This window comes from Tyto alba, unplaced genomic scaffold, assembly GCF_018691265.1.
Source record: "Tyto alba isolate M040663 unplaced genomic scaffold, T.alba_DEE_v4.0 Super-Scaffold_28, whole genome shotgun sequence".
Lineage (NCBI taxonomy): Eukaryota > Metazoa > Chordata > Aves > Strigiformes > Tytonidae > Tyto > Tyto alba.
Genome location: NW_024881302.1, coordinates 18558755 through 18570900, shown reverse-complemented (window position 1 = coordinate 18570900; position 12146 = coordinate 18558755). Strand labels below are relative to the sequence as shown.

General features: G+C 48.2%; 1 protein-coding gene across 2 annotated transcripts; it reads left to right on the top strand.

Moving 5' to 3' along the window:
* The first annotated feature begins 252 nt into the window (after positions 1 to 252).
* On the top strand, positions 253 to 10238 carry TEDC2 (tubulin epsilon and delta complex 2). 2 transcript variants are annotated; one of them, XM_042798782.1, is made up of 11 exons: positions 253 to 528; positions 603 to 701; positions 891 to 946; positions 1435 to 2149; positions 3584 to 3637; positions 4638 to 4694; positions 5584 to 5668; positions 6048 to 6156; positions 6390 to 6491; positions 6928 to 7139; positions 10013 to 10238. In XM_042798782.1, exons 1-11 carry the CDS (start codon positions 503 to 505, stop codon positions 10157 to 10159), a joined length of 1662 nt encoding a protein of 553 aa, XP_042654716.1. In that variant the 5' UTR covers positions 253 to 502; the 3' UTR covers positions 10160 to 10238. The 2 variants fall into 2 exon arrangements, with proteins under 2 accessions (XP_042654716.1, XP_042654717.1); XM_042798783.1 differs by lacking the exon at positions 4638 to 4694 and having other exon boundaries at positions 254 to 528.
* The last annotated feature ends 1908 nt before the right edge of the window (positions 10239 to 12146 follow it).

The window sequence follows — 12146 nt, the reverse complement described above, 5'->3', positions numbered from 1 at the left end:
CATTATCTTGTTTTTTCCTAGATAGGAGCGGAGCGTACCTAAACCATGCAACCAGACAGGCTCCAGCCTGTTAGTCACAGATAAGGTGTACCTTATTCCTTCGTTAGGCAGATTCCGAAGCAGAACTACGAATAAAAATATGATTAGATTAAGCAAACAAAATTGCCGCCACTGGCAATTTGTAATTTTCCATATGTCTTCACTCTTCACCTTTTTTAGCCCCGCCCGAGGCCGGCCGGCTCCCCTCAGAGAGGCGCTGCCGAGCAGGATAACTGAACCCTTCTGAGGGGAAAAACGGCTGCCGCGGCCCAGGCGGGGCTGGGAGGGGGCTCCGGCTCCCTGCCGCCCGCCCTGCGCGGGCTCGGAGGCCCCTCAGCTCCCGGGAGGGCGGGACGGGGCCGCGGCCGCCCCGCGGGTCCTGGCAGGGCGATACGGAGCGGGAGTGCCGGCACCGGGTGCACCGGGTCCCGCCGCGGCGGCGTGTGGGCCCGTCCGGGCCGCCATGCTGCCCGCGGGCCGCGGCCGGCGGTGAGAGCGGGGCGGGCGGGCGGGCGGGCGAAGGGCGGGCTGTGCCGGGGCCCTGACGGCGCTGGGCCTTGCAGGGCGGCGGCAGCGTTGGAGGCGGCGCTGGGGGAAGGCGCGGAGCGGCGGCGGGAGCTGGAGCAGCGCACGGCCAGAAGCCGGGCCGTCCTGCGGCGCTGGTGAGTGCCGGGGCCCGCGGAGCTGCCCCGGGCGGCCCTGCCCGCAGCCCGGCGGGCGAGCCCGGGGCCCCTGGCGCCGGTAAGGCGGGCGCTTGCGTTCCCGCAGCCGTGTCAGAGGCCCCGCCGGCCGCCGAGCCCGGCCCTGTTCAGCAGTGCCGGCCCTTGGCGCTGTGTTTCTTCCTCCCCCAGGGGCTGTGAGGAAGACGAGCAGGCGCAGCCAGAGGCCGGCTCCAGCAAGGGACATGGTGAGCGCTTCTATCTCCGCCTGGTGCCACCTCATGTCTGTCACACCGGCCCGTTTGGCCTGGCCGGAATTGAGCTGGCTTTGGTGTCACAAGTCCTTCCAGTGCTCTGCACTGACATCGAGCCGCCCTCTACCTTTTTCCTCCCACTTTCCTCCTTGGTGTTGGCTTGGAGTCGTGCTGCACTAACCAAAGCCAGCAACGAAGTGTCTGTGGGCCTGACTGATGTGGTGGTTGTTACTTGTTGATGGAAGGGGACGTTGACTTGGGAGAGCTGTCTCCTGTGACTCACATCCATCTTGGGGTTTCGAGGCTTTTGGCAAGCCTGCCTGTATCCTCTGTGTAGTTGCTGTGGGAATGCGGCCAAAATACCCACTGTACCATTTGCTGGGCTTGGTTTCCTTTTGGGGCACCTGGAAAAGCAAGTTAATGTAGAGACAAATGGGAAGGATCTAGGTTTGGACCTTCTGATATGTGTTATCCTCTTGCAGAGAGCAGGCCTTCACCCAGGGAGCTGGAGGAGCTGGAACTGCTGAACAGGGCCTTAGAGAAGGCACTGAAAGTCAGGAAAAGCATCCTGAAAACTCCATTAGAGGCCCAGGGAGCTGCAGGACAGAAATCTGCAGGTGAGGAACCTGCTCCTAAGAATTCTGAAGCACAGCAAGTGCCTGTACCTGTTCAGGATGTTTCTGAGAGCACAGAGGTGAGAACTGTAAGCAAAAAGCCTGTCTCTTTGAAGAAGCCGTCTAGCAAAAAGCCTGTCTCTTTGAAGAAGCCTTCTCCATACCAGCTAAGAGCTCCTTACAGGACTGACCCAGATGTGAAGAAACTGCAAAGGAAAACCCCAGCCAGATGTGTTTCTCAAGGTCCCAGGACAGATGGGAAGAGCTCCTCAAAAGGGGTGGCTTGCAAACAAGGAAGGAGTCATAGGACAGTAATCAGTGTCAGTGACAGAGAGGTCTGTGCTCCAGCTGAACCCCAAAAGATACCTGGCTTGTCCAAATCTGCCCTGAATGAGAAGCAAAGCTTTTCCGTAGGGAATTCAGCTGGGGGAAAGAACTCTGTAGCTGCAGGCGAGCAGTTATTTGATGCAGGAAGAAAACACTATGGTTTCCTGGGAGAGTCCATCAAAAAGGAGGACCTTACAGCTGAAGGTGCTTTGGGAAGGAGAACCTCACCTCAGCCAGTCACCCTGCAGGAAAAGGGGTAAGTGCTGAGAGATGGGCACCTCTGTCGTCTTCTGCTTGACAGTGACTAGCACATCTGCAAAGCTTGGTCTTTTCTACTGCTCTGTAAGACCCAGCTTGGTTTCACCTCTCCTAGGATCCTTCTCAAGAGGAAGGATCCTTTACAGTTCAAAAGCCTTTATTGTGATCCAGTGAGTGTTTTCATTTTAAGGGCTTACTCTTGGATGGCTGGGATGCTGAAAGTCTTTTAATTAAGACTTTTGATATTTCATAGTCCCCTGTGACTGTTTTGGAAAACTGTCCCTGGTGAGCTTTCTTGACCCTTACTTTTCCTCTGAGTGCACTTTCTATTACAACTTACTGATTTTTTTATTTTTTTTTGTTTTTAATTGCACGCTTGCACTTTCTCCCTCTCATATGCTCAGTCTTTGGAGAGATGGCATCTGGGTTCAATACTATCCCCTTTAACCTATAAGATACTGCCCGTGTAACTACACAAATAGTATTGACTAAAATGCAGTTGTTTTGAGTGTTTGGTGTAGGAAGAATTATGAAATGGATGTTACTGAGTTTCTCTGTGGAAAGTTGGCAAAATAATACTTAGAAGATTTGCTTTGCATTCAAACCAGTCTGTCTTGTTCAATAATTTCTATATTATTTTCTGTGTACTCTTTGCTTTAAAGAAAAAATGAAGTTTAGATCTGATACATACCTGTCCCTGGAAAATTTTGAGAAATAGTTCTCAGCTGCCACAACCCAACTCTTGTGTTTGTGCAGGGAGGAAATTATCACTGTCCATGTGGTGTTGGAACAGACACAAGACAGAGTGACAGTTGCTGGGGGAACAGGAATCTGGATTCAAATATTTATTTACTTAAAATCTCAATTGTGGTCTTGCGTTCATAGTCTGCATGTGACTCTAGCTGTAACTGCCAACCCACATGTTTTTCTAATAACAAGTTATGGGTTATTATACTTTGGGCTTAAGATGCTTATTCCCAGTGGAAGCCAAAATGTCCGTTTCCCATTTCTTTGAGTGTTTATGGTGCTAAGAAAAGCTGCCTTGTCATGCTCAGGTATGGCAACAGTGCCAGGGAGATCTGCCTATGCTCACATCTGTATTGATCAGCTTCCCCGAACATGTTGTTCCCATGCCTGTACTCTGTTTTGTCAGGGATTTGCTCCCAGCTTCTCACCTTGGATGAACCTCTTCATGGCTGATGGTGGGATGCAGGAACTCTCCCAAGTCCGCTCAGTGGAAATGCATGAGCAGACTGATCCTCTTTCCTTGAGGACAGGCTAAAGGCAGTGGGGGATGCAGTCTCCAGGGTTGCTGACGTCTTAATTACAGCTAAATTAATTTCAGGTTTAGACAGAATGTAATTTTCTGTCTTTGAAGACAAGGCTCCACTGCTCTCTGGCAGTCAGGATTGATGCTTCTTTTCTTTTGCAGATGCCAGCTGAAGCTACCGCTTCCCTACAGGAAAGCCTATTCCAGGAACTCCAGGTAAGCCCAGCCTGATCAGTCCAGAACTACCTTCTGCTTAAGGGCTGTGAAGAGGGGCCAGATGGGGGAGACCTGGCTGGTTTGCAGGTTGCAGGGAGGCACTGACCCCACAGTGTGTGGGGTCTGGACTCAGAGCAGGAGGAACGGTCCAATACAGTGTGTCTCAGCAAGGCTGTTTCTGAGGATATGTGTTTTCATATTATTCTAGCCACTGGCATTACTTTTGTTTTCAGAGTGCTAATCCCTGCTAATCACCAAATTATACAGGCACTGGAATGCTTTAATCGTGGGTTTAACAGTGCTGCTCTGCTGATAGCACATACCTGGTGAAGGCAGGAAACCCTGTGGGGTGGGTGCCTCTATACCCTGTGCAATGAAGGAGTTTCCCAACCAGTTACTGACCTGAACTGCTCTGCTGGGGCACCTCTGTGCCCTGGAAGCACCACAGCTGTGTCTGTTTGAGGCTGAGTCCTGCTGATGAACTCTATTTAAAAGAGTCAGTTACTGCACTGATGGTGCAGGTGGTTGGGTTTCTGGTGAACTTGGTGCTCTAGTCCATTCTCCAGTCCTCTGGAAGGGTTTCCCACTGTTTCCTTTGAAAAATCTTGCCATAGTTCAGGATATTTCTCATTATGTAGTTTGTCTAGATACTAATCGTAAACCCTATCTTAAATCTAGCTATAGCTCCTTGTGCTGCCCTTTAAGAATTCCTCCTCCTCTTGGGAACTGTCTTTTATCAGACATCAGTTTGTTAGCTGCCCTTCAGCAAGTTGTAAAGACTTGTTTCCTTTAATTTTCACTTGTAAATCGAACCCTTTGGCACCCTAATCACTCTGGTGTAATTTTACACTCTTCACTATTACTTTCAACTCAGTGACAGATTGAAAATAACCTTTACTCTAAAGATCCCTTATAGAGGGAATGCATCTTGCCTGGTAACTTATTTTCTGTTCCATTAACCTTGCTACTTCTTTGCATAATGTGTTTCTGAAAACTGCAGTTTCTATCATGATTTAAAAGATCCATTTGGATGGAGAGAAGACACATGCATACTCAGGTTAGACAGTCATGTACTGCTTAACTATTTTAAGCTTCTTCCTGATGGCTCTCACTTATTGCAGCATGTTTTGGGAGACTGGCTGAGATGCACAGGCTCTTTAAAGCAGTCATTTACTTAAAGGATGTTACGGGGACTGTGCATCAGTGGGGATGTTGAGCTCTGTAAGTGAAATGCACCTCTGGTAGTGCTATTATTTGTGTAACACTTACTTTTAAAAACTGGACACTGATACGAGGTCCTGGCCAGTTTACTCCTGATACTGTTCTTAAATGTTTGTGTTCCTGATACTGATGTACTACTGTCATACCCTTGCCAAATATACCACTTTGTCAAAAAAGGAAAAAAAAAAGGGTTAAAGGACAGTCTTGAGGAAGTTTGACATTTGAAGGAATCACTGTGGTAAAAGCTAGGGTGAGAATTTGTCCTGTCTGCTCTTCTTTTTGCACACATTTGTTAAGAGAGTAAATGTACAGAAATGCAAATGACTTACCCCTCAAGAAAGGAAGGGAAGATGTGTTGTTTCCTGTGGGATAAAAACATGAGTAGGGTGATACAATAGAATTAGTGGTGTGCTGCAAGTTCACATTCTGTTTGTAGAAACGTATCGTCTCTCTTCTGATGGCTGTAAATCCTTCCCCTCGAAACAAGTTGAGAAATAACATAGGTGTTTTGCAGAGTCTAATGCTTTCTGCAGGGTGTCCTTGCTGATCTAATACCAGCTGTTAAAAATGAGGGGGGAGTGGCTAGTAAATAACCTGTAAAAGAGAGGTATGAGGAAGATTCTTGTATTTGAAGCACTGATATGTCATTGATGTGTCGCGTCTCAGTGTGAGCACTGTTTGGGACAGTGGAGCATAACTTCACTTCCTGCCTCTTGAATTTTCAGGGCATGGGAGAGATGTCGTCTCTGCCAAACAAGTGCAGATGCAGCAGCTGCAAGGAACTGTTTTATAGAGAGGATCCAGACAACTGTATCCTTTCTCAGCTCACTGCCCCCTTCCATGAGCACGTGGTGTGATACAGTAGGCACCGGGTGCAGTCGTTCTGCAGCATGCTCCCATCTGGAGAGAGTTATTCCTCCAATAATAGGAGTTCAATCTGGGTCTCTAGGAAGTGGTTTTTTTCCACAGTGAATCTCTTGAGCAGTCATAAAACTTTTGATCCGGACAAACAAGGCCACAAGGCACACATGCCATACACAGCTGCGCTGTCTTTGCCTTCCCCCTGCAACGCCACTTCACAGGCTGCTTGCCCTCTGCCTCTGCCCCTGATTCCACCTAGTCTGGCTCTGGGCTTGGGGTAGCACACAGCTGGTGGTGTGAAACCTTCCTTAAGCTGCTGCTGTTTGAGTTCTGTTCACCAATGCCAGCCTTCAGTCCTGCAGAGATAGAGGAGGAATTGAAGGTCCTCCAGGATGTCCCCTCCCTTCTGAGCCAGTATGTGGAAGCTGAGCCTGCAGGTAAGGAGAAGAAAAAGGAGGGGTGGAGGTGGCAGAAGGTGGAATAAGGATGATTTCAGTGGGGTCCAGTTCCACGTGTCTGGTGTTCTTGGCATGTGCTGGACATGAGGGGCAGGAGCATTCTGTGCTTAAAATGAGGGCTGGTGAAGCCAAGGCCATTCTAGAAACTGGTATTTGGGAGAGAAGGTTTCAGTATGCTCATGCCTGCTGTTTTTCCTCTGCTTCTCTTCCAGACCATCCCACTCTGCAAAGAGAATATGAAAGCCTTCTAACCTTGGAGGGTTTGCAAACCACAGTTTCCCAGTGCCTGCGTAAGCTGCAGCTTCTGCGAGCAGGTGAGCCAGTCCCTGTTTTTCTAGTCAGGTAGGAATGTGGCCAGCTGTGCTTGAACAGTAGTTTGCCATCTGTGCACAGAACACTGTGGACCAACACAAATTTTCTCTTGGTTATCCTTAATGATAATGTAGCATGTAAAATTCTCTGCTGGCAAATGAAGCTGTGGTATCTATTTGCCACCCATCTATGTTCAGGAGAGGCTTGGGACTTTAACTGCTGCAATTCAGGAGGGCTGGTGAGGGAGCTATTGAGATATGAGGAGACTGCATGCCATAGCTTAAGGTGTCCTGATTGTGCCATGTGTGAGGAGCTCACCCTGACTAATACAATGTCACTAATCATTCATTTCTAGGAACAGCATGTAAATCACAAATTCTGCAAGTACAGATTTAACTTGTCTATTTCTGCCTCCTCTCAATTCTTCCATCCTGGCAGCTGTGGAGTCCCAGATGAGGCTGTGCCCAGACTGCACTGGGGACGGAGGAAGCTGCTCTCCAGCCCATGTTCCTCCCAGGGGACCGGCGTGTGACAGTGCAGGCATGCTGGCTGTGCCTCTCCTTTGTTACTCCAGTTTTCAGGAGCTGAGGGACCTGTTTGCCTTGAAGCTGCAAGTGTCAGTGCTGCACCAAGAAATTGCCTTACAAAAGGTGAGTCTTTGAAAGTTAGTGCTCCTGGGGTAGGGCAAGAAAAGGGCAATTGTGGGGTGACAACTGGTATATGGGGTCTTGGTGGGGAGCAGCAGCACAGCAAGCTTTCTCAGTGGTGTTTCTATGTTTATGCCTCGTGTCCAAGTCCCATCAGTGCCTTACGTGCTTTATAGATTGAATGGACTTACTTTTTTTGTTAAGACCAGAACAGTGACCTTTCAGTGTTTGAGTCTTCTGATAAGATTTTTGTTGTTGTTGTTGTTTTAGCTACTCTGAAAGAGTTTGACAGTGGAGGATGTTGGTGGTGCCTGGAGACCCCTTTTGGCAGTCCTTTACAGTCCCATTAGAGCACTCACTCTGTCATTGTCTCCTGCATGACCTCCAACTAGTGAACTCCTCTGGTGTCTGTTCCTTTCCTTTTAAATCTCAAACCACTGTGCTGCTAATCTCGACTTTACTGTTCTGAGACTGCCTGTAAGAACATGATAGGAGGTCTGTCTCTCCACCAGCCTGAGCAGAGTGCTCATTGCACGGGGATCACTTGTTCTTCTCAGCCAACAGCAGCAAAGGGCTGAGAAGATCTGTGAAATCACATCTACTCCTTTGACCTAACCTTTGCTGTTGACCTGAATGATAGACACTTTGGAAAAGTTGTTTTTTGTAAGCCAGGAAGAGTTATTCATAACTGGCAGCATAGCACCCTCTGAATGAAGATAGATTGCTGCCTGTCTTCAAATGGGACTCTGGTGCTATAATCCTGAATTATGAGTTGTGAGGGTTTTGATTTTTATCTACCCAAAATGAAGTAGTGACCGAAGCCTGCTGCTTGATGCTTTGTCAAGTGACTCGATTTTCTCTGCACATGTATCTAAGTAGGTGCTTTGTGCTGGGTGAGCTCTAAGCATCTGAAGCAGCTCTTTACAGAGTGTGCAAGATAGGTGAAATTCTTGGGACAGGTGAAATGAATGGACTTGCTACAAGATAAATACCCTGGGAAAGGATGTATGTATTTTTGGGTGAAACCTGTCCATTGCCTTTCCTTGGAGAAATGCTAAGAATCCTAAAAAGTCCTCGTAGCTCGTAGCCTGTCTTTGATGGTGAAGGCCTATTTCCCCTATTCTTACGCACCAGGAGCAGACCAGGCAGATGGAAGAGAAGGGGCTCGCTCTCAAGAAGTGGAGCAGTGTAGCAACCTCTTCATGTGCCAGCCTTTCCCCTTGGATAGCTTTCATATCTGCAGCTCTTAACTCTTCCCAGAGAATAGCAACTGTGTTCTGTTCCCCTGTCCCTGTGCAGAGACTTATGAAGAACAGGAAAGGAAACCCCTTGCAGATGGCCTGTACTCTGTACCAAACTTCTGTTTGGGTTTTCCTTTGTTTCCGCCACTGAAAAATGCTCTGAGGGAGGTGACTGACACGTGCAGTTCATTGTCCACTCTTCTCCTGAGAAGGCAGTGTGTATAATAGGCTGTATGTTTTTTTTAATGTGCAGACTGCTCGGACTTCATTAGCGGATGCCAGCTGAAAAATTAAAAAAAAAAAAGTCCCAGGCAAAATGTCTTTCTCAGTATTAATTCAAGAGTGGGGTACTAGAGGCTAACTTTTGTCCTTTTACTGGAAGTTCACCTGTGCTTGAGTTGTCAGTCACAGTCATAATCCCAGAGCTTTGTGCTGTTAATTATGCTGTGACAGGCTAGTGGGTTGTTTGAGAGCATGGCCTGAGATCACGAGCTAGGTTTAATAAACCAGAGGCCAGGCTGGGGAATGTTGGACAGCTTTAGCATCCCCTGTAGCCTGTGCTGCTGGGGAGGTGTGTAGCTTTGTTCTGTTTGGGCTGGACTTGGCCGCTTGCCTGGCTGTCTTGGATTAATGTGGCCCAACTGGGAGGTGCAGGAACAGTCATGTGTGAATGGTTGAATTTAGCATTGAGTAAGTGCTTCACTGTGTGGTTGCAGAGCTCCTGAGTCAACATCAGCTTCAGCATCCTGGTTTTGGCTAGGACAGTTAATTTTCTTCCTAGTAGCTGGTATAGTGCTGTGTTTTGGATTTAGTGTGAGAATAACGTTGATAACACACTGCTGTTTTAGTTGCTGCTAAGTAGTGCTTATCCTGATTAAGTCAAGGATTTCCCAGTTTCCCATGCTCTGCCAGCAAGGAGGGGCACAAGAAGCTGGGAGGGAGCATGGCCAGGACAGCTGACCCAAGCTAGCCGAAGGGATATTCCATACCACAGGATGTCATGCTCAGTATATAAACTGGGGGGGTGTGGAGTGTGGCCAGGAGGGGTCGATCTCTGCTCAGGGACTGGCTGGGCACCAGTCAGCAGGTGGTGAGCAATTGTATTCTGCATCACTTGCTTTTCTTGGGTTTTATTTTTCTCTCTTTATCTTCCTTTTCATTACAATTATTATTATAATTACTATTATTATTATATTTCAATTATGAAACTGTTCTTATCTCAACCCATGAGTTTCACTTTTTTCTGATTCTCCTCCCCATCCCACCACGGGGGTGAGGAGTGAGCAAATGGCTGCGGGGTGCTTAGTTGCCAGCTGGGGTTAAACCACGACATTCAGCTTCTTGCAGGATGCTGATCTCATCCCAGCACTGGGCCATCTCTGCAACAGAGGAAAAGCACTGCCATTTATCTCGCTGCTTTAGGAAGGCTGGGTGGCTGCTGGTGTACTTCATGAGCAGAGGATGAACAGCTCTGCCTTTGTTAAATATGACAAGAGAAAGCATCTGTCTATCAATTAGCATGTTATTAGTCATACCGCTCTGGTTAGATTTCACTTGTTATGCAGCCACTTCACTTCATGGAATCCTAGAAGTGCACACTGGCTCTGGTGACATGTCTCCTTTGCTCCTGCCCAGGTCATGATGGCAGAACTGCTGCCTGTCCTGGAGTCCAAGCTCTGCCTGGAAGCCTCTGTGGCTCAGCTGTATCGGGCGATTTACACGCAGCTCTGTGAAGGAGGCAGTCGATTCCCTGTGCTGGTGAGAGATGAGCTGGCAGACTGATCTGGTGGGAGTCTCCTACTAGCTATTCACATAACCGGAGACAATTTTAAGCAATAAATCTTCTCTATTAACTTTTTTACTCTGCCTGTTTGTCCAACTACATTTCAGGGGTTTGGGGGTATTTTGTTGTTGGTTTTGTTTATTTTTTTTCTTTTATATCACTTTTATGACCTGCTAACTCCAAGGTTTTGTGAAGTCCCTTCAGGGCTTCGTAGACACTGGTTTGGGCTTTTCTTCCAAAGGCTGGCTGGCTGGCTGGCTCTAGATTCTTGGCTGCTTCAGTCAGGACACGAGGCTCCTATATGCAGACAGTGTAGCTGGCAATAAAACATGATTTATGCTGATCAGACAGCCACAGAATGGTGGGGAAGAGCCTTCCAGCATGTGAAAATCCAGAGAACCCAAGCTGCTGCCTCTCTATTACTCTTCACCAGTTGGCATATAACCAGCATTATAGCGGTCACTGTCTAATATTCACCGACTAACAGGTTGGGTTTTTTTTTTTATGTCATCATCCACAGTGGCCCAGGCTGCATGCAGTAGTGCCTCTTGTGGAACTCCTCTGGTTTGCGGGTGCCTGCTCTGAGCTGGGCTGGTGCCTGGGTGCTGGTGCTGCAGGAGCTGCCCCTTCTCAGCAGTTTGTCAGTCACATCGCTGCTCCACTCAGGAGGCAACTTCACCACTTGCCGGGCTCCTTTGTAAGGACTGACACCTAGCCTACAAGTGAAATATTTTTGCTATGTCACCTTATCTGGTGCTTGTGCCCGAGGCAGCAGTCTGAGAAGGGCTGGGTGAGGCTTGGGAGAGGTGAAGGAATGCAGCTGCAGCGGGAGGGAGCCCATAGAGCAGCCCGGTAGATGGCACTCGGGCCCCTGCGTTACTGCTGAGCCTCTGCCGGCAGCTGCTGGGGCAGCCGTGTTCCAGAGGCACTAATGCCACGTCCTGCCTGGCTGTGGAAAACACAGATTCTATGGCAATTCTGACTTGGTCACCATGGGGAAGTTCCAGCTTCGATTCCTCCTGCATCTTAGGTTTTTGCTTGTAATCCACAAATCCGTTTCTATGTGACCATTAAAGCAAAGCTTTAGAGTCAAGTGGAATACTTCTGCATGTGAGCACTTTGAAGTCCATTTTAGGGAAGGGCCACTGTGTGCTGCTGCTTATTACAGTTTGACTCGCACTCTATCTCTCAGCTGGACTAGGACTGTTCACTTGGGGGGATTTAGCTTTTAGCAGTACTGATAGTGGTTGTTTTTTTTCCTTCTAATTTTTTCAAGGCCAGAGTTAGTTGTCTGTCTATTCTGAACGTTTGGCCCTTTCTAGCACTCAAAATTCACTAAAAATCATTGATATGTTAAGTGAAAATCATCATCTCTCACTTTTTTTTTATAGCATTGCATTCAGTTCTTTCTGGATGGTATCTGATTTCCCATGGAGTCTGCAAGCAGGGCAGGGGTTCATTACCTTCTTCCCCACTGCAGCATGCAGGGGAGTCCCATGTGGTTTACATCTACGGGGGAAACCACGCTGTGGTCAAGAGTACTGGAGGATTGCAAGATATTGATTTAAAGGCTGCTCACAGGGGCAGACACTGCCTCCTAAATTAGCGTGGTCATATGCCATGGGCATTAATATCTGCATGTTTGAATTTTAGAGATGACATTTGGTATTGTTAATTATCATGCTGTTATCCGTAACTTGTGTCTGTAAGCACTGCATGAGTCATGGAGTATCTGTTTCTTTCTGCAGAGCAGTCCAGTGTAAATTGGCAGTAGCTTCACTGCCACAGCAAGGACTGCAGAGGTGTGAAAGGACTGTGGAAAAAAAGAGACTGAGCCCACCAAAATGGGTTCACGGGGGTTGTTAGAAGCAAAAAAGGCAAGCTGACACTGTAGGAGGGGTGCGGAAGGGGGGCACAGCTGCTAGCGTGATAACTGGCAGGTAGCTGGGTTGTTTTATGCCTCTGGGTGCAGTGTGGTTTTATTAC